The sequence below is a fragment of the Heterodontus francisci genome, chromosome 17 (assembly GCF_036365525.1).
Source record: "Heterodontus francisci isolate sHetFra1 chromosome 17, sHetFra1.hap1, whole genome shotgun sequence".
In the NCBI taxonomy this organism is placed as follows: Eukaryota; Metazoa; Chordata; class Chondrichthyes; order Heterodontiformes; family Heterodontidae; genus Heterodontus; species Heterodontus francisci.
This window is the reverse complement of record NC_090387.1, coordinates 92,815,370-92,840,642: the sequence shown is the minus strand read 5'-3', so window position 1 is coordinate 92,840,642 and position 25,273 is coordinate 92,815,370. Positions and strand designations below refer to the sequence as shown.

General features: G+C 43.1%; 1 protein-coding gene across 4 annotated transcripts in view; it reads right to left on the bottom strand.

Annotated features, from left to right (window-relative positions):
- dnaaf1 (dynein axonemal assembly factor 1) overlaps window positions 1-25,273 on the bottom strand; it is a 227,973-nt gene that overhangs the window by 98,150 nt on the left and 104,550 nt on the right. For all 4 annotated transcript variants that reach the window (XM_068049995.1, XM_068049998.1, XM_068049997.1 and 1 more), the window contains 2 exons: window positions 12,168-12,389; window positions 3,500-3,666 (listed from right to left, as the gene is read on the bottom strand). In XM_068049995.1, coding sequence (XP_067906096.1) covers window positions 3,500-3,666; window positions 12,168-12,389 — 389 coding nt within the window. The remainder of the gene's footprint in view (window positions 1-3,499; window positions 3,667-12,167; window positions 12,390-25,273) is intronic.

Genomic DNA, 25,273 nt, shown 5'->3' with positions numbered 1-25,273 from the left:
TGACAGTACATAGGCAATGGATAGTGTTTAAAGAAATACTAAATTATACATTCCTTCCAGGCACAAACACCCCAAAAATAAAGTCAGCCGACCATGGATAACAGAGGAAGTTAAGGATTGTATAAGATTAAAAGAAAAAGCCTATAAAGTTGCCAGAAATAGTAGTAAACTTGAGGATTGGGAGGATTTTAGAATACAGCAAAGGAAGATGAAGAAACTGATAAAGAAAGGGAGAATAGAATATGAATGTAAGCTAGCAAAAAATATAAAATCAGATTGTAAAATCTTTTATAGGTACGTAAAAAGGAAACGTTTGGCTAAGACAAATGTGAGTGCATTACAGTCAGAGTCAGGAGAATTTATAATGGAGAATAGAGAAATGGCAGAGAATTTAAATGATTATTTTGTGTCTGTCTTCACTGAGGAAGATACAAGAAGTCTCCCAGAATGAGAGATTCAAGGGATCAGGGAGAATGAGAAATTGAAGGAAATTAGTATTAGTAAGAAGGTTGTATTGGAGAAATTAATGGGGCTGACGGTTGATAAGTCCCCAGGACCTGATATTCTACATCCCAGAGTGTTGAAAGAGGAAGCTATGGAGATAGTGGATGCATTGGTGATCATTTTCCAAAATTCTATAGATTCTGGAACGGTTCCTGCAGATTGGAAGGTAGCAAATGTCACCCTACTATTTAAAAGGGAGGGAGAGAGAAAACAAGGAATTACAGACCTGTTTAACCTTACATCAGTCATTGAGAAAATGCTAGAATCTATTCTAAAGGATGTGATAAATGGACACCTGGATAATAATGATCTGATTGGACACAGACAACATGGATTTATGAATGGGAAATCATGTTTGACAAACCTGTTGGAGTTTCCTGAGGATGTTACTAACAGTATTGATAAAAGGGAGTCGGTGGACATGATATACTTGGATTTTCCGAAAGTTTTTGATAAAGTCCCCCACAGGAAGTTGGTTAGCAAAGTTAAAGCACATGGGATAGAAGGTAATATACTGGCATGGATTAAGAATTGGTTAACAGGCAGAAAGCAGAGAGCAGGAATAAAGGGGTTATTCTCGCATTGGCAGCCTGTGACTAGTGGGGGACTGCATGGATCAGTGCTTGGGCCCCAGCTGTTCACAATACATATCAATGATTTGAATGTGGGGACCAAATGTAGTATTTCCAAATTTGTGGATGACACAAAACTAGGTGGGAATGTCTGTTGTGAGGAAGATGCAAAGTGGCTTCAAGGGGATTTGGACAGACTTAGTGAGTGAGCAGAAATGTGGCAGATGGAATATAATGCGGAAAAATATGAGGTTATCCACTTTGGGAGGAGGAATAGATGTGCAGAGTATTTCTTAAATGGTAAGAGATGAGAAAGTGTCGATGTACAAAGGGACCTGGGTGTCCTTGTCAATAAGTCACTGAAAGCTAACATGCAGTGCAACAAGCAATTAAGAAGGCTAACGGCATGTTAGCTTTTATTGCAAAAGGATTTGAGTACAGGAGTAGTGAAGTTTTGCTTCAATTGTACAGAACTTTGGCGAGACCGCACTTGGAGTACTGCGTGCAGTTTTGTTCCCCTTACCTTAGGAACGATATCATTACCATTGAGGGAGTGCAACGAAGGTTCACCAGACTTGTTCCTGGGATGGCGGGACTGTCCTATGAAGAGAGATTGGGGAAACTGGGCCTGTATTCTCTGGAGTTTCGAAGAATGACAGGTGATCTCATTGAAACCTACAAAATACTTAATGGGATAGACAGGGTAGATGCAGCTAAAATGTTTCCCCTGGTTGGGGAGTCTAGAACCAGGGGACACTCGGAAGGTTGTGAATCTTTGGAATTCTCTACCCCAGAGGGCTGTGGAAGATCAGTCAATAAGTATATTTAAAGCAGAGTTTGACAGATTTCTAAATACCAATGATATAAGGGGATATGAGGATAGTGTGGGAAGAAGGCATTGAAATGGATGATCGGCCATGATCGTATTGAATGGCAGAGAAAGCTTGATGGGCTGAATGGCCTACTCCTCCTCCAATGTTCCTATGTTTAGCATGCTGACATTACCTTAATTTGGCAGTCTTTTTGCTAATCGCTCAAGCACACACATTTTCTCTCTCTATTTGCATTTCTCTCTGTCTCTCACATTATTTGTCCTCTCCCTCCCTCACTTACCCTTTTACTCTCCTCCTCCCCCCAGGAGCCGGTGGTGTAGAGGGAATAGCCCAGTGAAATTCTGAACCCAGGAGCTGGTGGTGTATAGGGAATAGCCCAGTGACATTCTGAACCCAGGAGCTGGTGGTGTATAGGGAATAGCCCAGTGTAATTCTGAACCCAGGAGCTGGTGGTGTATAGGGAATAGCCCAGTGACATTCTGAACCCAGGAGCCGGTGGTGTATAGGGAATAGCCCAGTGACATTCTGAACCCAGGAGCTGGTGGTGTATAGGGAATAGCCCAGTGTAATTCTGAACCCAGGAGCTGGTGGTGTATAGGGAATAGCCCAGTGACATTCTGAACCCAGGAGCTGGTGGTGTATAGGGAATAGCCCAGTGACATTCTGAACCCAGGAGCTGGTGGTGTAGAGGGAATGGCCCAGTGACATTCTGAACCCAGGAGCTGGTGGTTTATAGGGAATGGCCCAGTGACATTCTGAATCCAGGAGCTGGTGGTGTATCAGGAATGACCAATGACAGTCTGAACCCAGGAGCTGGTGGTGTATCAGGAATGACCAATGACAGTCTGAACCCAGGAGCTGGTGGTGCATCAGGAATGACCAATGACAGTCTGAACCCAGGAGCTGGTGGTGTATCAGGAATGACCAATGACAGTCTGAACCCAGGAGCTGGTGGTGTATCAGGAATGACCAATGACAGTCTGTACCCAGGAGCTGGTGGTGTATCAGGAATGACCAATGACAGTCTGAACCCAGGAGCTGGTGGTGTATCAGGAATGACCAATGACAGTCTGAACCCCGGAGCTGGTGGTGTATAGGGAATAGCCCAGTGACAATCTGAACCCAGGAGCTGGTGGTGTATAGGGAATGGCCCAGTGAAATTCTGAACCCAGGAGCTGGTAGTGTATAGGGAATAGCCCAGTGACATTCTGAACCCAGGAGCTGGTGGTGTATCAGGAATGACCAATGACAATCTGAACCCAGGAGCTGGTGGTGTATAGGGAATGGCCCAGTGACATTCTGAACCCAGGAGCTGGTGGTGTATAGGGAATGGCCCAGTGACATTCTGAGCCCAGATCCCAGAGTGAAAGAGTTCTCACACACTGTACTGCCCTGTGTCCCATCAGATTACCAGTTTAATGTTCATGGCTTTTTAGTTTTGGTTAATCAGGCAAAAGAGCTGAAAATTTAAACTTTTCAAAGTAAAAGAACCTCAGCCCACACAGTTTACACTTGTCCCACTGCCTGCATTTTCCAAAGACTAATAAATTCAATTTTTACATACAGAACAAACAGGCAAACTTCACTTACCAGATTAGGCATCACCTCGAAGACAGTGATAATATCGGGGTCACCCAGTTTGTTGTGTGAAAGGTCCAAGACACTCAGGCTAGGGCACTGCTTCAGGTGTTCAATGTCCTGCACTAAGCACAGCCGGTTGTGAGCTAGCTGCAGTGTTTGGAGGACAGACAGGCAGGCTGAGAGAGAAGAAGATCATTACAGGCATGAATTAAGGAGACCTGTTGCATGGTAAGTATCTAAGTAATACAAATGGGAAGATAGTACTTAATGATGCACAGTAGTATTTCATGGATCAATTTCCCACTCTGCACCTCCTTGATATAGAAGTACAGTAGTCTTTACCCAGGGCCAGAGAATGGACAAGCTGCCTGCTCTTCATCTTTACGCATTGAGTTACAATGACAACTTGCACTCATGTGGCACTTTTAATGCAGAAGATCATTCCAACATCCAAAAAGTTATTAGGAGGTGGTGACCAAAAGCTTGGCCAGAGGGCCATAAAAGAGGAGAAGTGGAGAGGTTTAGGGAGGGAATTCCAGAGTGTAGAGCCCAAGTGGTTGATGGCACAGCCACCACTGGTGAGGCAAAGGGAAAGAGTGAAGCAGAAAAGGTGAAAAAAAGAACAGCAGGGTGAAGGTTGGAGGAAGGTACATCGATAAAGAGAGGCTAGGCCATGAAGGGACTTAAGTATGAGGATAAGAATTTTAAATTGTAGGCATTGGGGAACATGTCCTGATGCAGGTCAGCAAGCAAAGGGGTGATGAGTGAATGGGGCTTGGTGCAAGTTAGGATAAAGGCAACAGAGTTTTGGATCAGCTCAAGTTCATGGAGGATGGAAGATGGGAGACCAGCCAGGAGAGCATTGGAATACTTGAGCCTGGAGGTAACAAATGTGTGGCTGAAGGTTTCAGCAACAGATGAACTGAGGCAGGTGTGAAGGCAGGCAATATTAGAGAAATGGAAGGAGGCAGTCTTTGTGATAAGACAATATGGGTTGGAAACTCAGTTCAGTCAAACAGGATGCAAAAGTTGTGAACAGTATGGTCAGCCCAAGACAGTGGTCAGGGAGTGACACCAGTATGGTTTGTGGCAGGGGCCAAAGATGATGACGTTGGACTTCCCAATGTTTAGTGTCTGGGAGTAAATTCTGGTTCTTCCAAGTCTGGATAAGAATCAAGTAGTCTGACAACAAAGAGCCGGGTGTCATCACTGTACATGTGAAACCTGACCTTGTATTTCCTGATAACGTCATTATTAAGGGCATTATTAAGTTTCTAGGTATGAGGGGAGAGCTAGCTAGGGTTGATAGGGTAAATAGTCAAAAAAGGTATGGTAGTAAATAAACAGTGGGAAATATTTAAAGAAAGAATTCAAAATGTTCAACAAAAATACATTCAATTAAAAAACAAAAATTCAGCAAGAAAGATCCATCCATGGCTTACTAGGAAAGTTAAGGACAGTATTAGATTAAAAGAAACGGCTTCTAATGTTGAAAAGAGTAAGCCTGAGGATTGGGAGCTTTAGAAACCAGCAAAGGGCCACCAAAAAGTTGATGAAAAGAGGAAAAAATGGAATAAGGGAATTATATAGCCAGAATTATAAAAACAGATTGCAAAAGCTTTTAGAAGTGTATAAAAAGGAGTAGCAAATGTAAATGTTGGTCCCTTAGAGGCAGTGACAGGAAAAATTATCATGGGAAATTAGGAAATGGCAGAGACATTGAACAAATATTGTGTCTGTCTTCACAGTAGAAGACATCAGAAATCGAGGGTAACCAATGGCGAATAAGAGTGAGGAACATAAGGTAATTAATATCAGAAGAGAAAAAGTTTTAGACAAACATAAGGGACTAAAATCTGACAAATCCCCAAGACCTGATGGCATACAGCCTAGGGTTCTGAAACAGGCAGCTGCAAAGATAATGCATGCACTGGTTATGATTTTCCAAAATTACCCAGATTCTCAAACAAACCCAGCGGTTGTGAAGTTAGCAAATGTAACACTGCTATTCAAGAAAGGAGGGAAGAGAGAAAACAGGCTGGTTAGCCTGACATCAGTCATTGGGAAAATGCTGGAATCTATTAAGGAAGTCTTAACAATGCACTTGGAGAACCATAGTATGATCAGAGAGAGACAACATGGTTTTACGAAAAACATGTTTGACAAATTTATGATAGTTTTTTGAGCATGTATCTAGTAGGGTAGATAAAGGGGAACCAGTAGATGTAGGATACTTGGATTTCCAAAAGGCATTCCATAAGATACCACACAAAGTTAATACATAAGCTCACGGAGTTGAGGTAATATATTAGCATGGATGGAGGATTGGTTAACAGACAGAAAGCAGATCGTAGGGATAAACGGTGTATTTTCGGGTTGGCAGGCTGTAACCAGAGGAGTGCTGCAAGGATCAGTGATGATGTCTCAACTATTTACAAGCTATATTAATGACTTAGATAGAGATACCAAGTAATGTATCCAGGTTTGCTGACAACTCAAAGCTAGGTGGGAATGGAGATATGATGACGTCAACAAGAGGCTGTAAAGAGATATAGACAGGTTAAGTGAATGGGCAATAAAGTGGCAGATGGAGTATAAATTGTAGGGAGTGAGAAGTTATTCACTCTGGTAATAATAATAGAAAACAGAACATTTTTAAAAGGCATGAAACTTTTAAATGTGGATGTTCAGAGAGATTAGGATGTACTCATATAAGGAACACAGAAAGTTAGCATGCAGGTACAGCGAGCAATTAGGAAGACAAATGGCATATTGGCCTTTATTGCAAGGGGATTGGAGTGCAAGATTAAGAAAGTCTTGCTACAATTGTATCGGGCTTTGTTGAGACCACTCAGAGTACTGCATGCAGTTTTGGTCTCCATATCTAGGGAAGGCTGTTACTTGCCTTACAATCGGTACAGCGAAGGCTCATGAGATTGGTTCCTGGGATGAGAGGGCTGTCCTATGACGAGAGGCTGAATGAATTGGGCCTATACTCTCTGGAGTTAAGAAGAATGAGAGGTGATCTCATTGAAACATACAATATTCCAAATGGACTTGACAGGATAGACACTGAGAGTTTGTTTCCCCTGGCTGGGGAATCTAGAAGATGAAGGAACAGTCTCAGGATAAAGGGTCAATCATTTAAGACCGAGATGAGGAGAAATTTCATCACTCAGAGTGTTATGAATCTTTGGAATTGTCTAACCCAGAAGACTGTGGATGCTCCATCATTGAGTATATTTAAGGCTGATATACACAGATTATTGATCTCTCAGGGAATCAAGGGATGCAGGGCGTAGACAGGAAAGTTGTGTTGAGGCAGGAGATCAGCCATGATTATACTGAATGGCAGAGTAGGCTCAAGGGGCAAAATGGTCTTCTCCTGCTCCTATTTCTTATGTTCTTATGTAGATGAGGAAGAAGGGGAAGTCAAGAATAGATCCTTGGGGGACCCCAGAAGTAATGGAGCAGCGGTGGGAAGAGAAGCCATTGCGGGTGACTCTCTGGCTACAACTGGATACTTAAGGGTAGATCCAAGCCAGGGTAGTCCCACTGAGATTGACAACAGAAGAGAGAATGTTTGTGTTAAGAGGTTAAGAACTGAAAATGCACCAGTCAGATAGGATATAATTTGTAATTTTGATTAGAGCCATGTCAGAGCTGTAGTGAGGGTAGTTCCAGTGTCACTCTCCACACACTTCCCGCTCCCTGCACACCTTCCCCCACCTTCCCTCCCTGCTCCCCATCTACCTCCCAGCACTCCTACCCCTGCCGCTCCCACTCCCACGCCAACCCTCCTGCCTCACCCTGCAGCTTTCCACTCCAACCTTGCCCACTCCCGCCACCCTTTTTCCCATGCATCGCGTCTGCTCCTTCTGCGCTTCCCCCATCTGTATGCACCTCGCCTATAACCTACTCTCAACTCACCCCTTCTGCACATCCTCCCTCAAACATAACTGAATACAGTAATAGGGACAAACTTGGAAACCATTTATATTTGCAACAAAACTTGTATCCTGTCCCTGACGACCATGTGTGCAGGAAGTGTATCCATCTGCAGCTACTGGCTACCTGCATAATGGAGCTGGAGCTGCGGGTGAATTCACTGTGGAGCATCCGCGATGCTGAGATTGTCATAGATAGCACGTTTAGCAAGGTGGTCACACCACAGGCAAATGCTGCAAAAGCAGGAAGGGAATGGGTGACTACAGGCAGAGTAGAGGAAGGCAGGTAGTGCAAGAGTCCCCTGTGACTATCCCCCTCTCTAACAAATATACTGCTTTGGATATTGTTGGGTAAGATGGCTCAGGGGAAAGCAGCAAGGGCCAAGTTCATGGCACCATGGGTGGCTCTGCTGCACAGGAGGGAAGGAAGAAGAGTGGCAGGGCTATAGTGATAGGGGATTCAATCGTAAGGGGAACAGACAGGCATTTCTGCAGCCGCAAAGGAGACTCCAGGATGGTATGTTGCCTGCCTGGTGCTAGGGTCAAGAATGACTCCGAGCAGCTGCAGGGCATTCTGAGGGTGGAGGGCAAGCAGTCAGTTGTTGTGGTACATATCGGTACCAACGACATAGGTAAAAAAAAAAAGGGATGAGGTCCTGCAAGCTGAATATAGGAAGTTCGAATGAAAATTAAAAAGTAGGACCTCAAAGGTAGTAATCTCAGGAGTAATACCAGTGCCACGTGCTAGCGAGAGCAGAAATAGCAGGATATATCAGATGAATACATGGCTGGAGAAATGGTGTAGAGGGGAGAGATTCGGATTCCTGGGACATTGGGACCGGTTCTGGGGAAGGTGGGACCAGTACAAGCTGGACTGGTTGCATCTGGGCAGGACTGGGACCAATTTCCTCGGGGTTGTGGGGGGGGAGGGGTTGCTAGTGCTGTTGGGGATGGTTTAAACTAGAATGGCAGGGGGATGGGAATCTGAGCAGGGAGACAGAGGAGAGGGAAACAAGGTTAGAAATAAAAAGTAGAAAGGCAAGATGCAAAAGTGAAAGGCAAAGAAAACAAGGGTGAGAAACAAATGGGGCCATAGTGCAAAATAAAGCTAAGATGACTAATAATGTTAAAAAGATAAGTCTAAAGGCATTGTGGCTTAATGCGCCAGAGCATTCACAATAAGGTAGATGAATTAACAGCGCAAATAGATATAAACGGTTATGATATATTAGTGATTACAGAGACATGGCTGCAAGGTTACCAAGGATGGGAACTGAACATCCAGGGCAATTCAATATTGAGGAAGGACAGGCAAAAAGGGAAAGGGGGAGGAGTAGCGTTGTTAGTAAAGGGGGAAATCAATGCAATAGTGAGGAAGGATATTGGCTTGGAAAATCATGATGTGGAAACTGTATGGGTGGAGCTAAGAAACACCAAGGGGCAGAAAACGTTGGTGGGGGTTGTCTTTTGGCCCCCAAACAGCAATGGAGATGTAAGGGATGGCATTAAACAGGAAATTAGAGACACATGCAATAAGGGTACAACTGTAATCATGGGTGATTTTAATCTACATATAGATTGGTCAAACCAAATTAGCAATAATGCTGTGGAGGATGATTTCCTGGAGTGTGTATCTGACAGTTTTTTAGACCAATATGTTGCGAACCAACTAGAGAACAGGCTATCCTAGACTGGGTATTGTGCAATGAGAAAGGATTAATTAACAATCTTGTTGTGCGGGGTCCCTTGGGGAGGAGTGACCATAACATGGTAGAATTCTTCATTAAGATGGAGAGTGAAGTAGTTGAATCTGAAACTATGGTCCTGAATCTAAATAAAGGAAACTCAAAGGTATGAGCCGCGAGTTGGCTACGGTAGATTGGGGAACTTTACTAAAAGGGTTGACGGTGGATAGGCAATGGATAATATTTAAAGAAGTTGTGCATGAATTACAACAATTATTCATTCCTGTCTGGCGCAAAAATAAAACCGTGGCTCAACCGTGGCTTACAAAAGAAATTAAGGATAGTATTAGATCCAAAGAGGAGGCATATAAAATTGCCAGAAAAAGCAGCAAGTCTGAGGATTGGGAGCAGTTTAGAATTCAGCAAAGGAGGACAAAGAGGTTGACTAAGCGGGGCAAAATTGAGTGAGAGTAAACTTGGGGGGAACATAAAAACTGACTGTAAAAGCTTCTATTAATATGTGAAGAGAAAAAGATTAGTGAAGACAAATGTAGGTCCTTTATAGTCAGAAATGGGGTAAATTATAATGGGGAACAAAGAAATGTCAGAACAATTAAATAGATACTTTGATTCTGTCTTCACAAAGGAGGACACAAATAACCTCCCAGAAATGTTAGGGAACCAAGGGTCTAATGAGAGGGAGGAACTGAAGGAAATCAGTATTAGTAAAAAAATAGTGCCAGGGAAATTAATGGGGTTAAAGGCTGACAAATCCCCAGGGCCTGATAATCTACATCCCAGAGTACGAAAGGAAGTGGCCCTGGAAGTAGTGGATGCATTGGTGGTCATCTTCCAAAATTGTATCGACTCTGGAGCAGTTCCTACAGATTGGAGGGTGGCAAATGTAAACCCACTATTTAAAAAAAGGAGGGAGAGAAAAAACAGGGAACTACTGACCAGTCAGCCTTACATCAGTAATACAAAGAGAACAAAGAAAATTACAGCACAGGAACAGGCCCTTCGGCCCTCCAAGCCTGCGCCGATCCAGATCCTCTATCGAAACATGTCGCCTATTTTCTAAGGGTCTGTATCTCTTTGCTTCCTGCCCATTCATGTATCTGTCTAAATACATCTTAAAAGTTGCTATCGTGCCCGCGTCTACCACCTCCGCTGGCAACGCGTTCCAGGCACCCACCACCCTCTGCGTAAAGAACTTTCCACGCATATCCCCCCTAAACTTTTCTCCTCTCACTTTGAACTCGTGACCCCTAGTAATTGAATCCCCCACTCTGGGACAAAGCTTCTTGCTATCCACCCTACCCCGTCTATACCTCTCATGACTTTGTACATCTCAATCAGGTCCCCCCTCAACCTCCGTCTTTCTAATGAAAATAATCCTAATCTACTCAACCTCTCTTCATAATGGGGAAAATGCTAGAGTCTATTATAAAGGATGTGATAGCAGAACACCTGGAAAGCATAAACGGGATTGGGCAAAGTCAGCATGGGTTTACGAAAGGGAAATCATGTATATCAAATCTACTGGAGTTTGTTGAGGATGAAACTAGAAGAATAGATAAGGGAGAACCAGTGGATGTGGTGTATTTGGATTTTCAGAAGGCTTTTGATAAGGTCCCACATAAGAGGTTAGTGTGCAAAATTAAAGCACAAGGGATTGGGGGTAATATACTGGCAGGAATTGAGAATTGGTTGACAAACAGGAAACAGAGAGTAGGAATAAACGGGTCTTTTTCCGGGTGGTGGATACCGCAGGGATCAGTGCTTGGGCCCCAGCTATTCACAAGGTATATTAATGACTTGGGTGAGGGAACTAAATGTAACATTTCCAAGTTTGCAGATGACACAAAGTTGGGGAGGAATGTGAGCTGTGAGGAGGATGCAAAGAGGCTCCAATGTGATTTGGACAAGTTAGGTGAGTGGGTAAATGCATGGCAGATGCAGTATAATGTGGATAAATATGAGGTTATCTACTTTGGCTGTAAAAACAGAAAGGCAGATTATCTGAATGGTGGTAGATTGGGAAAGCGGGAGTTGCAACGAGACCTGGATGTCCTTGTACACCTGTCGCTGAAAGCAAGCATTCATGTGCAGCAAGCAGTTAGGGTGGCGAATGGTATGTTGGCTTTCATTGCAAGAGGATTTGAGGAGCAAGGATGTCTTACTGCAGTTATACAGGGCCTGGGTGAGACTACATTTGGAGTAGCGTGTGCAGTTTTGGTCTCCTTATCTGAGGAAGGATGTTCTTGCCATGGAGGGAGTGCAAAGAAGATTTACTAGGCTGATTGCTGGGATGGCAGGATTGACGTATGAGGAGCGACTGGGTCGACTAGGCCTATATTCACTGGAGTTTAGAAGAATGAGAGGGGATCTCATTGAAACCTATAAAATTCTAACAGGATAGAGGATCTGGATCGGCGCAGGCTTGGAGGGCCGAGGGGCCTGTTCCTGTGCTGTAATTGTCTTTGTTCTTTCTTTGTTCTAGGACTAGACAGGCTAGATGTAGGGAGGATGTTCCCGATGGCTGGGGAGACCAGAACCAGGGGTCACAGTCTCAGGATAAGGGGTATGCCATTTAGAACCGAGATGAGGAGAAATTTCTTCGCTCAGAGGGTGGTGAACCTGTAGAATTCTCTACCGCAGAAGGCAGTGGAGGCCAAGTCATTAAATATATTCAAGAAGGAGATAGATATATTTCTTAATGCCAAAGGGATCAAAGGATATGGGAAGAAAGCGGGAACAGGGTACTGAATTAGACGATCAGCCATGATCTCATTTGAATGATGGAGCGGGCCCGAAGGGCTGAATGGCCTACTCCTGCTACTATTTTCTATGTTTCTATGATAAAAACTCTGCCACAATTCAGAGGGGAAGTGTTGGTCATTTTCATATGGATTCTCTCCACTGGTCTCAGAGGGAGCCACTCAATGAAGTGTGCTGTTTACAATATGATGAACAGAAGGGAACAAGTATTGTGAGCACTTCTTTTTATGGGAAAGGGCTGGCAGGCCCTTTGAATTTACTCACAGAGGTTCTCAATGGTTTTGATGTAGTTGTTGCTGAGATTGAGGGAGTCCAGTTTCTGCAGCGGCTCCAGGTTCTCTATTTTATGAATGAGGTTTTGATGCAGGAAGAGGCAACGTAGCTCGGTCTGAGCATCCAGGTTCTCAATCTTTGACAGTCCATTACATTCCAGCCACAGGCACCTCAGGCCAGTGTACTCCTCCAGGTTCTCAATACAGGAGAAACCTACATCAGAAAAAACAGCAAATGCTCATCAAACACACATAACTGGTGTGATTAGACAACATTGGCTGAAATTAAAACCTGAATTGTATACAGTACACCTATGGCCTCTGTTGGAGCTTAAATGTGTAGGTAGCTTCTAACTGCTTAAATTAAATAGATTGTCATTAGACTAGACAGAAACCTACTCTACCAGAAAACCAAATGAATACTTCAATTAATTCAGGTATCTTCAAGTTGCTGCTCTTTCATTGAATAACCAACTTGAGAGCTAAAACAACATACATAGCGGATAGAAAAGCTCAAATAATTTACAAATTAAGAAAATCCATAAAATTGGCCACATGCAGGGGGTGGGATATCTGTCCAATAGGCACAGCCTCAAGCTCAAGTTTTACTCCTTTTCGAAGCTTGCTTTCTTCTGTAGGCCCTTCCTTCAGGTATGTTTTAAATCTTGTTATGTGCAGTCCCCCAGAACCATTGGCTGTTCAAACACATACTTGTACATTTCAATTCACTGCTGTTCCATTGTGCCATCTTTCAGATGAGATGTTAAACTGAGTCCCTCCTTGTCCTCTCAAGTGGTCATAAAAGATCCCATGGCACTATTTTGAAGAAGAGCAGGGGAGTTATCCCTGGTGTCCTGGCTACTAATTACTCCTCAATCAACATAACAAGTAAAGAAATTTCCCAGTGATCTCCAAAGTGTGCAGCAGTACCCACAGTGCCCAATACTTGGTCTGATGGATACCATTTGCATGGTGCTGATGGGACAATAAAGTTTTTTTTTGTTGTTCTTTATATGGTGCTCGTGTTAAGAAGAATGGCAACAGCAGCAATACTGACAAAAGACTGAGGGCCCAGAAACGGGATTCACCACAAAAAAGAAAGACTTGCATTCATATAATGATTGTCATGATCATTGGATGTCCCGAAGCGCTTTACAGCCAATGAAATATTTTTGAATTGTAGTCACTGTTGTAATGTAGGAAATGCAGCAGCTAATTTGCACACAGCAAACTCCCACAAATAGCAATGTGATAATAACCAGATAATCTGTTTTTGTTATGTTGATTGAGGAGTAATTAGTGGCCAGGACACCAGGGATAACTCCCCTGCTCTTCTTCAAAATAGTGCCATGGGATCTTTTATGACCACTTGAGAGGATAGAGAGGGCCTCAGCTTAACGTCTCATCTGAAAGATGGCATCTCTGACAGTGCAGCACTCTGTCAAGTGGGACTTAAACCCGGAACCTCTGACTCAGAGGTAAGTGCTCTACTAACTGAACCACAGGTAACATTGGCTCGGTTTCATGTCTTGAGATCGTAGCCAGGTAAAGACTCCCAAGAAAACTAGCCTAGGGCTTAGCATGGACCCTTAGACCAATATTACATGCAGTATTTACAATTCAATATGGAAATAAAAATTCCTATTTTGACAGATTATTAAAAAAGCAGCCTCTTGCCTAGATTTTGCTATAGTCTGAGTTTTGTTGGTTGCACAAGTTGGGTGAAACTTCTCTGAGTGCTTAGGAACATAGGAACAGGAGGAAGCCATTCAGCCCCTCAAGCATGTTCAATTAAGTCGTGGCTGTCTGTATCTTAACTCCATCTACCCACCCTGGTTCTGTAACTCTCAACAAATGTATTTAGCATTAAGAGAACAAATAGTAGCAGTAAGACAAGTTTTACAGTAAAGCGCAGCCAGATCCTTGTTGGAAAAGAAATAAGGAATTTACAAATGCAATTCAAAATTGTGACCAAACTTTCTAACATACTGCTCCTTTGTTGTCTTTTTCTCTCTCAAACTATGGAAGCTACCAACTTGACTTTCTCAGAGACTCACCAGTTTGATAAAAGACAGGCTGATAATAACTTCAAAACAGGGACTGGAACCCAATAATTTTAAACAACTGTCTGTTTAGTTCGAAAAAAGCTTCCAATCAAAATTATACATGAGAAAGCACACCAAATGTTTGTATCTGAATCTACTGAGTTGACTCCTCCCTCAGGCAACTGCCCAGCAACAACCTGGCATTTGTTGCAAAACACATCTTAAATTATCCTGACACCATGATATAGTAAAGAGGCTAACACCATCCTAAATCTTAGACAAATTCGCTTCAATTTGTCAGGGGATACTTTCCTGTACAACATGGTGTGTTACACAGTACGATTCAGGCTGTAATTAAAAGCAGTGTATTGTCAGACTCACTGTGCCCATAACCATGGATGATCTGCCACTGTTTACAAAAAGGCACAAGGCTGAGTTCTTCTACCCCAGGAAATACAAAACTATGCTGCTTTACATACTAGTATTATCATGCTAAACTTTAAAAAGCTTGTACGCACAAATGCAATAATTCAAATTTTGTTTTTACAAAAAAAATCACTTTCCCCACAATTGATAAAAGCAAAGCCCAGCTTTTCACTCACAGAACTCCACACCAACAGCAAAGGACAGGAAAACTGAAACCACCAAGTCAACATTCTCAGTGGCAGACCTTGGCAGACACAAAAGGTGACCATGCAGTCACCTAACTCACTGTTATAGCCACAATGACCACTGAATAGAACGAGGAAAAGGTTAGTGTGGTGAAGATAATGGTTTATTTAACAGCACCCTCATTTGTACCAAATTATTGTACTCAAAAAATGTTTCAGGAATTACTGACTCCAATTATATATTGAGAATCACTGCCAGAAATGATCGGTGGCTAGAGGGCAAAGTAGAGCCTGCAGTATAACTTGGCAAGGCATCACTTGTCTCAACCTGTACAGAAGAACATAAGAAATAGGAGCAGGAGTAGACCATATGCTGTCTCAAGCCTGCTTTGCCATTCAGTAAGACCATGGCTGATCTTCTGCCTCAACACAACTTTCCTGCCCAATCCCGGCATCCCTTGATTGCTCGAGAAATTAAAAATCTATCAACCTCAGGCTTGAATATACTCAATGACAGAGCATCCACAACCCTCTGGGGTGGACAATTCCAAAGATTCACATCCCTCTGAGTGAAGAAATTTCTCATCTCAGTTGTAAATGATCAACCCTATATCCTCAGGCTGTGCTCCTGAGTTTTAGATTCCCCAGCCAGGGGAAACATCTGCTCAATGTCTACCTATCAAGCCCTTTCAGAATCTTGTATGCGTCAATGAGATCACCTCTCTTTCTTCCAAACTCCAGAGAGTACATGCCCAATTTACTCAGCCTCTCATCATAGGCCAATCCTCTCAGCTCAAGAACCAATCTAGTGAATCTTCACTGGACCATCTCCAAGCCAAGTAGATCCTTCCTTTGATATGGAGACCAAAACTGCACATAGTACTCCAACAGTGGTCTCACCAAAGCCTTATACAATTGTAGCAAGACTTCTTTTTGCATGTACTCCAGTCCCCTTGCAATAAAGGCCAACATGCTACTTGACTTCCTAATTGCTTGCTGTACCTGCATGCTATCTTTCTGTATTCCTTGTGTGAGTACATCCAAGTCTCTCTGAACATCAACTTTTAGAAGTTTCACACCTTTAAAAAAAAATCTGCTTTTCTGTTCTTACTACCAAAGTGAATAGCCTCACACTTCCATACATCATACTCATCAGCCACATTGTTGCCCACTCACTTAAGCTGACTATATCTCTTTGCAAACTTTGTGCCTTCCTGTAGCCTAACACCATTCCCGCATTCTGTTTAAGACGCAACAAAATTTCACTCAGCAAACCATGTACTAAATGTGGTCAACAGGTGTAGCTAGGAGTCATTAGAAATTATATCTTTATAAATATTGCATATTAGAAGCCATGATTTATTTAAACACTACATTGTGGGACTGAGTTACATAGAATTTATGAAAATCTACCTTTACTCATTTTAAAAAATATCAAGCTGCAATGATAAAACAATGCCACTAACTAGCTCAGCAGATAAATTTAATATGTGCATATTCCCGAGGCATACTGATCAGGAAACTCCACCATTTTCACTGCATACTGAAGCAGCTGATTACAGCGGAGGCAGCAGTTGAGTGCTCATAGATCCTAGAACACAGGCTACACAGCTAGAGAGAACTGACAAGAGTTACTTCTACAGATTGTTCTCTTGCTGGTTCTGGTTGGATGTTGCTTGGGGACAGTGGACGAGGGTAGCAACTACCTCAGTTGTGATGCCCCCACAGTTGACCAGCTTGCCAGCTGTGTTGGTACTGAGGCACTGAAATTCTAGAGAGGAAGTAAAAGGGAAGAAAATGTGATAAACAAATTGGAGAAGGAAAAACAGCAAGATATCGATGGTAAGCAGTGATGCTAGTAAAAGAAGGAAGATTCTGTCCCTCCAACTCCAAACACGATTTATTTCACACCACCAATTGGATCATTTAAGAGGCAGGATATGGCTCAACTCATTTTTAAATATTTTTAATGGGGTAATTGAAAGACAATTGCTGATCCCGAGTTTTCTTCACATTTGCATCCAGATAATCCCCACGACATCCAACTCCCACATTTAAAACGGGCAGTCATTTACATTAGGTGTTACGAGTGCTTCCTTTTTTCTGTTAAATTGTGAGGATGTGTGTTTTAAAACTGAAAAGGAGTCCACAGATATTTTTTTTCAAAAAGGGTTACAGAGAGGCTGTTTGAAAACAACATTTGCTAGAAGTCACCTGTCTTCAGATAAGTACCCAGCAGGGGCTTTTTGACAGGTTAAGATTTTCTTTGAAAAGCCTGCCAGTTTTTTCATCTCTTTGAGAAGCTCTTAGAAGCGAGCGTAAGAAATAGAGAAATTGATGCTGCATTCCTCCTGAAAGGCCTGCTTGAAACCCCTGTCGTTGCATTTCTCCTGAGACGGTGGAAAAACCTGCCGGATAAATCCTCAATGCCGCATGAACAAACTGCTCCAGAAAAGGATCCCAGTGACCCATCACGTATACCAGACAAAAAAAGGGACATCTGACATCTTTCCATAGCTTCTCTTTTTTTTCTTCAAGAATTAGCAAATATTTGGTCAAAGTATTCTTTTTCTGTTTATTTCTTGTAACAGAGCTCTAAAGAGAAAATCTCTATTTTTCGAATAACCAGTGTGTGTGTTTGTGAGGGGCTAAGGTAAATAGGGAACTTTCATATTTCAATCAGTGTGTTAATGCTTTGCTTTGTTACTGGTTAAGACTGGTTTTATAATAAACTGATAATTTTGTTGTTTATGAAAGATATCTGGCTGGTGTATTTTATTCTGGGATAAAGAATAGAGCATATGACTGACCGCATCTGCATCTGGGTCGACATTTAAATATATGTTGTGACCCGTGGAGAAATGGAACTAGAAACAATAGTGCACTCCTCCCGCCTTGGTCGTAACATAATAATTGGGGGCTCTCTGAAGGATAACCCAACGGCAACGACATACAATTGTAAGTGGGGTAATAATAATTGAAAAGAGGAAAAGTAAAAAAAAAAAACAGGTTTCTTGTGCATAAGAGTAAAGCTTACATGACCGGAATGTCTTTGTCAGTTGTTACCACATTCTGGGGAAGGAGGATGTATCCCTGAGTAATTGGAGAAACTTAACCAAGGTTATACTAAAGGATTTGGCAGAACTGTTGGTGTTAGAGTTAAAACCAAGGGCTAAGAAAGGAGATATAATTGAGGTGTAAGCACACGATTTGAAATTGGAAGACAAAAAAGGCGGTAGTTGGTAGTTCAGCTGAACTAGCTAAAATTCAGTTACAGATGAAGCAGCTTGAGCTTGAACAGGAAAAAGAGCTGAAGAAACTTGAGCTTGAACAGGAAAGAGAATTGACAATGAAGAAACTTTAACTTGAAAGAGAGGAAAGGGCAAAAGGGAGGAAATTCGAATTTTAAAAGGCTGGAACTAAGACAACAGGGTGTCCTTGACTTCAAGGAAAATTCTGGTGAGAGAAGATCTGACTTTAGTCCAGAAAGCAGTGGAGAGCTGTTTAAATTTGTACAAGCCTTCCTGAAGTTTGAGGAAGGGTACATATATGGGAAAACTCCTTAATCCCTAAACCCTCATGCACACACACACACCTTCAAAGAGAAACGGTTAACTGGTTTCTAAAGGGTGTTTTGCATTCCAACTGTTTCTCAGGAATAGAAGGAATAATAAAAAATAATCAAGGTTCACGCACTGGTAGGATGTTTTCAGTATGGTGATGTGTTGCAGAATCGAATAGTTGGATGCCACTCGAAGAATCCAGGACCAGCATGTTCCTGTGAGGAAGAAAGACAAGTTTGGCAAGTTTCGGGAAGCTTGGATAACACAGGATATTGTGAGCCGAGTCAAAAAGAAAAAGGAAGCATTTGTAAGGGCTGGAAGGCTAGGAACAGATGAAGCACTTGAGGAATATAAAGACAGTAGGAAGGAACTTAAGCAAGGAGTTAGGAGGGCTAAAAGGGGTCATGAAAAGTCATTGGCAAACAGGATTAAGGAAAATCCCAAGGCTTTTATACATATATAAAGAGCAAGAGGGTAACCAGGGAAAGGGTTGGCCCACTCAAGGACAGAGATGGGAATCTATGCGTGGAGCCAGAGGAAATGGGTGAGGTGCTAAATGAGTACTTTGCATCAGTATTCACCAAGGAGAAGGACTTGGTGGATGATGAGTCTAGGGAAGGGAGTGCAGATAGTCTCAGTCATCTCATTATCAAAAAGGAGGAGGTGTTGGGTGTCTTGCAAAGCATTAAGGTAGATAAGTCCCCAGGGCCTGATGGGATCTACCCGAGAATACTGAGGGAGGCAAGGGAAGAAATTGCTGGGGCCTTGACAGAAATCTTTGCATCCTCATTGGCTACAGGTGAGGTCCCAGAGGACTGGAGAATAGCCAATGTTGTTCCTTTGTTTAAGAAGGGTGGTAAGGATAATCCAGGAAATTATAGGCCGGTGAGCCATACGTCAGTCGTAGGGAAACTATTAGAGAGGATTCTTCGGGACAGGATTTACTCCCATTTGGAAACAAACGAACTTATTAGCGAGAGACAGCATGGTTTTGTGAAGGGGAGGTCGTGTCTTACTAATTTGATTGAGTTTTTTGATGAAGTGACGAAGATGATTGATGAGGGAAGGGCGGTGGATGTTGTCTATATGGACTTTAGTAAAGCCTTTGGCAAGGTCCCGCATGGCAGACTGGTGCAAAAGGTGAAGTCACACGGGATCAGAGGTGAGCTGGCAAGATGGATACAGAACTGGCTCAGTCACAGAAGACAGAGGGTAACAGTGGATGGGTGTTTTTCTGAATGGAGGGATGTGACTAGTGGTGTTCTGCAGGGATCAGTGCTGGGACCTTTGCTGTTTGTAGTATATATAAATGATTTGGAGGAAAATGTAGCTGGTCTGATTAGTAAGTTTGCAGACGACACAAAGGTTGGTGGAGTTGCGGATAGTGATGAGGATTGTCAGAGGATACAGCAGGATATAGATCAGTTGGAGACTTGGGCGGAGAAATGACAGATGGAGTTTAATCCGGACAAATGTGAGGTAATGCATTTTGGAAGGTCTAATGCAGGTGGGAGGTATACAGTAAATGGCAGAACCCTTAGGAGTATTGACAGGCAGAGAGATCTGGGCGTACAGGTCCACAGGTCACTGAAAGTGGCAACGCAGGTGGATAACGTAGTCAAGAAGGCATACGGCATGCTTGCCTTCATCGGTCGGGGCATAGAGCATAGAAATTGGCAAGTCATGTTGCAGCTGTACAGAACCTTAGTTAGGCCACACTTAGAATATTGCGTGCAATTCTGGTCGCCACACTACCAGAAGGATGTGGAGGCTTTGGAGAGGGTACAGAGGAGGTTTACCAGGACGTTGCCTGGTCTGGAGGGCATTAGCTATGAGGAGAGGTTGGAAAATCTCGGATTGTTTTCACTGGAACGACAGAGGTGGAGGGGTGACATGATAAAGGTTTACAAATTATGAGCAGCATGGACAGAGTGGATAGTCAGAAGCTTTTTCCCAGGGTGGAAGAGTCAGTTACTAGGGGACATAAGTTTAAGGTGAGAGGGGCAAAGTTTAGAGGGGATGTGCGAGGCAAGTTTTTTTTACACAGAGGGTGGTGAGTGCCTGGAACGTGCTGCCAGGGGAGGTGGTGGAAGCAGATACGATAGGAACGTTTAAGAGACATCTTGACAAATATATGAATAGGAAGGGAATCGAGGGATATGGGCCCCGGAAGTGCAGAAGGTGTTAGTTTCGGCAGGCATCAAGATCGGCGCAGGCTTGGAGGGCCGAATGGCCTGTTCCTGTGCTGTACTGTTCTTTGTTCTTTGTTCTCTCCAGGCGAGGTTGATGAACCGTCTATGATGGGTAGGTGTTCATGCCAATTTAACTGCCACAGGCGTCACATAGGTCTCCCATCAGGGGTGTAGCAACAGGTCTGCTTGGGTTTTGGAAGCAGCAGTCTAGAAGTAGAAGAATTCTTTAGATTTCAGGATTTTCTTGGAACACAGGAGGCAGTAGGAATCTCACTGGATGCAGCAATTCTTCAGAGACCCGAGGCAAATGGAATCTGCCACCTTTCAAATGCAGAATTCATTTTCAAGAGATGCAAGTCTCCTTTATAAAGAGAGAGGTAACACTTTCTGGGCCTTTTCTCTCTTGCTCCAGGCAGGTTAAGCAAAGATTTCAAATGCCTGCCCTTTGTCCAATTCACAAGCTTTTAAAGGGTCCAAAGTGAAAAAAGAACCTTCCTGAACATGGTCACATGTGTAGACACAGTGTCTCCCCCGGTTCAAAAGCTGCTCTGAAGAAAGGTGATTTCCTTGAAACTGCTGACCTTCCTGTTCTTTTACAAGTTTAACTTCTTTTCAAGACACCCATAAAGTTCACTCTTGTTCTGAACTTCCTTTCAAAACATTGCAGGAATTCCCACTATTTTTGCAGGTGTCTTTCACTGAGCAAAATCCTTTTTTCATTTTTTTTTTTGAAACACATAGAAGTCCATGATTTTAGTACAAAAATAAAACCTTTTGTGACACCATGTAGAGAACCAGAAAGTTTCAACAGCCAGACAGACAGCAGAAATCGCTGACAATTACGAGCTTGTTTACAAGCACAAACCCTTTTCCGTCACCACCACAAACCCAAGAAGGTGGCAGAGTGAAAGGAAGGCAAGTAGCCAGGGGCAGGGACAGCTGGGAATGCTCCAGGATCTCCTCCTCAGGCCTGAAAGACACTAGGGTGGAAGGGAGGTCTGCAAGCCTAAATGTCACCATTGTCACAAGGTGGGACACCTTCCTACAGAACGCTGGAAGTTGCGGGGTAAACCCATGGGACTTATTCGGGTACACAAAGCCAATATAGAAAAAGGGCCATGACTGAGAGTATGACAGATCAGGCTGCAGCTCTGACTGCAGCTGTAAGGCCAAGTACAAAAACCGCTCTGAGTGCGGGGGAAGCAATTAAGATACCTTACAGTTATAGGGAATACTTGTCAAAAAGAAAAGTAACTCCTTATCCCTCAAGTGGGGCAGGTAAACCTATAGTTATACTTAGGGATACAGGGGTTACACAAACTCTTTTGCTGGGGAAAGGCATTGAATGCCAAGGTTTTAGTGAATGGCAATGGCGGGAAGTATAAACCTGTACCTTTGTATCGGGTGCACTTGGAGTGTGACTTAATGTCTGGAAAGGTAAATGTAGGAGTTGTCCATGGTTTGCTGGCAGACAGAGTTGACCTACTCGTGGGAAATGATTTGGACGGAGCAAAGGTAGTAGCTTCTCCAGTAGTTACGGGAAAACCAAGTGAAGTCAAAGAGACAGAAAAGTTGCAGGAAATGGTTCCAGGAATTCTTTCTTCATGTGTTGTGACCCGAGCATTGGCTGAACAAGTTCCATTATCGGAGGTATAATTGGCATCACAGATAGTCGAATATCTGAAACTTTCTTTGGGATTTGGATCTGATCAAGGCTCAGCAAGCTGATCCATGTGATAAATAAAGTGGCACAATTAGCTCCAATGGAAGCTGAGGCAAAGGGAGTTCCGGAAGGCTACTATATTAAAAATGGGATTGTGATGAGTAAGTGGAGACTTCCTCACAGACGTGTGGATGAAGAATGGACGGTTGTTCACCAGATAGTGGTACCGCTCAAGTATCGCTGGGAAATATTAAGGATAGGGCATGAAATTCCTATAGCAGGACTTGTAGGGATGCAGAAGACCCAATCATGTATAGGTCGACATTTTTACTGGCCAGGTCTTTCCAAGAACGTAATGCAGTTTTGTAAAACATGCCGGATTGTGGGAAAACTGCAACCTGCCATAAAACCAGCACCTCTAATTCCCATACCAGTTTTTGGAGAACCATTTAGTAGAGTGTTGGTTCACTATGTAGGACATTTACCAAAAACAAAAGCGGGACACCAATATATACTCACGATCATGGATATGGCTACTCAGTTCCCAGAGGCCATTCCCTTGAGAACAATTTCTGCTAAGGTAGTGGTAGAGAAGTTAACCCAGTTCTTCACTAGACATGCATTACCAATTGAGATTCAGTGAGATCAAGGTTCCAATTTTACATCTAAAATTTTCCAGAAAGTCATGAATAATTTGGGTATAACACAGTTGAAGTCTTCAGCATACCACCCACAGACACATGGGGCTTTAGAGTGGTACCATCAGACCCTCAAAATGATGATCATGGCATACTGTCATGAATATCCCCATGATTGGGATAAAGGGCTAGAATTTCCTTTGTTTGCCACTAGGGATTCACCTAATGTGTCTCCTGGTTTTAGTCCTTTGGAATTAGTTTATGAACATGAGATCAGAGGCCCTCTAAAACTAATTAAAGAAAGGAAACTTTTCAGAGATTAATGAACCAAGTGGTAGCCAGTGTTCCTGATTGTGTGGTTTACCTTGATGATGTGCTGGTATACAGTGACACTTGGAAGGACCACTTGGAACAACTAGAAGCTCTGTTTAGAAAATTACAATCAGCTGGTTTAGCGATAAACCTTGCCAAAAGTGAATTTTCAAAAGTGAGAGTAACCTACCTCGGGCATATAGTAGGGCAAGGACAAGGGTTGCCAAGAACAGCGAAAATACAAGCATTGGAGGAGTTCCCTACCCCTAAGACTCAATGAGAAATCATGAGATTTTGGGGGATGAGTGGTTTCTACTGCAAGTTTGCATCAAATTTTAGTACTATCGCTGCTCCACAGATTTGCTACAAAAAAAAAGAAAACTAAGGTAGTGTGGTCAGGTGGGTGCCAAGCATCTTTTGATAGGCTGAAAACCATTTTGATTAATGAACCAGTGTTGGCTGCTCCAAATTTCACAAAGCCCTTCAAGGTAGCAATTGATGCTAATGACCTGGGGGTTGCTGCAGTCCTATTACAAGACATTACAAGTCAAAAAGATATTCAACAGGGGAAAAAGAAACCCGAGGCTTATTATTAGCTCTTAAGCATTTTGAGGTCTATGTCTGCCACGACTACAGAGAGACACTGGTATATACTGATCATAACCCCCTAGCCTTTGTGGAAAAGTTCAAAAACCAGAATGCTAGACTATTCCGATAGAGTTTACTATTGCACCTCATCACTTAAGGATTATCCACATTGTGGGAAAAAATTAATGTAATTGTGAATGTTTTGTCTAGGATCTAACTTTGCTTTGAGTTATTTGAGTGCAAAGATAATACAAAGCAGAACTGTATTAGCTACAGGTAAAGACTGAATCAGAATGAGTGTGTAAATGTGTTTTAATATTTTTCTTCATCTATTTTTTCCACACTCTCTGTATTTCTGCACGCGCTCTGTTTGGATTTTGTAAAAAAAAAGTGACATCACTGAAATTCTGTGCGCTGATTGGTCGGTGGGCGGCAGCTGTTATTGCCTGGGGATAGCTGTGATAGATTGGTGTAAAAAAAAGGTTCCTTTTAAATTAAAGCCCTAGGATAGCCTGGGGGCGGCACAGTGGCGCAGTGGTTAGCACCGCAGCCTCACAGCTCCAGCGACCCGGGTTCAATTCTGGGTACTGCCTGTGTGGAGTTTGCAAGTTCTCCCTGTGTCTGCGTGGGTTTCCTCCGGGTGCTCCGGTTTCCTCCCACAGCCAAAAGACTTGCAGGTTGATAGGTAAATTGGCCATTATAAATTGCCCCTAGTATAGGTAGGTGGTAGGGGAATATAGGGATAGGTGAGGATGTGGTAGGAATATGGGATTAGTGTAGGATTAGTATAAATGGGTGGCTAATGGTCGGCACAGACTCAGTGGGCCGAAGGGCCTGTTTCAGTGCTGTATCTCTAAATCTAAATCAAATCGAGATAGCTACCTGCAAATTATTAGTATTTACTAGCCATACTAGTGGTTTGCAGGGAATGAAGGCTGTAAGTTAAGTGTGGGTATTTTCGCTGGCTGGGGACAGTGGAAGGTTCTCTTTGGTCTTTACTTCCTCAGCCTCAAAGGTACAGGGGATAAAAGCTGATTGTAAATAGCTGGTAAGTTATTTCAACTAGCAAGTTTTCATTATAAAGTTAAGTAATGGCAGGGAAGCTTGGCCAAGCAGAATGTGCCTCCTGTGCAATGTGGGAAGTCGTGGACATGCCATGTGACCTTGACGAACATGTCTGCGGAAAGTGTCTCTGGGTGCAGAAGCTTGAGCTTCGGGTTTTGGAGCTTGAGCGGCGGCTGGAGTCACTGTGGCGCATCCGCGAGGTGGAGGACTACGTGGTTGGCACGTTTCAGGAGGTAGTCAAGCCTGTGCCTAGGCAATCACAGTCGGGGGGTGACTGGGTGGCTGCCGGATGGACAAAGAAGTCAGGACAGGTAGTGCAGGAGTCCCCAGAGGACATCCCACTTTCTAACCCTATTCAGTTCTGAGTACCGATGGGAAAGAGGGTTCCTCTGGAGAATGCATCGAGAGTCATAACCAGAAT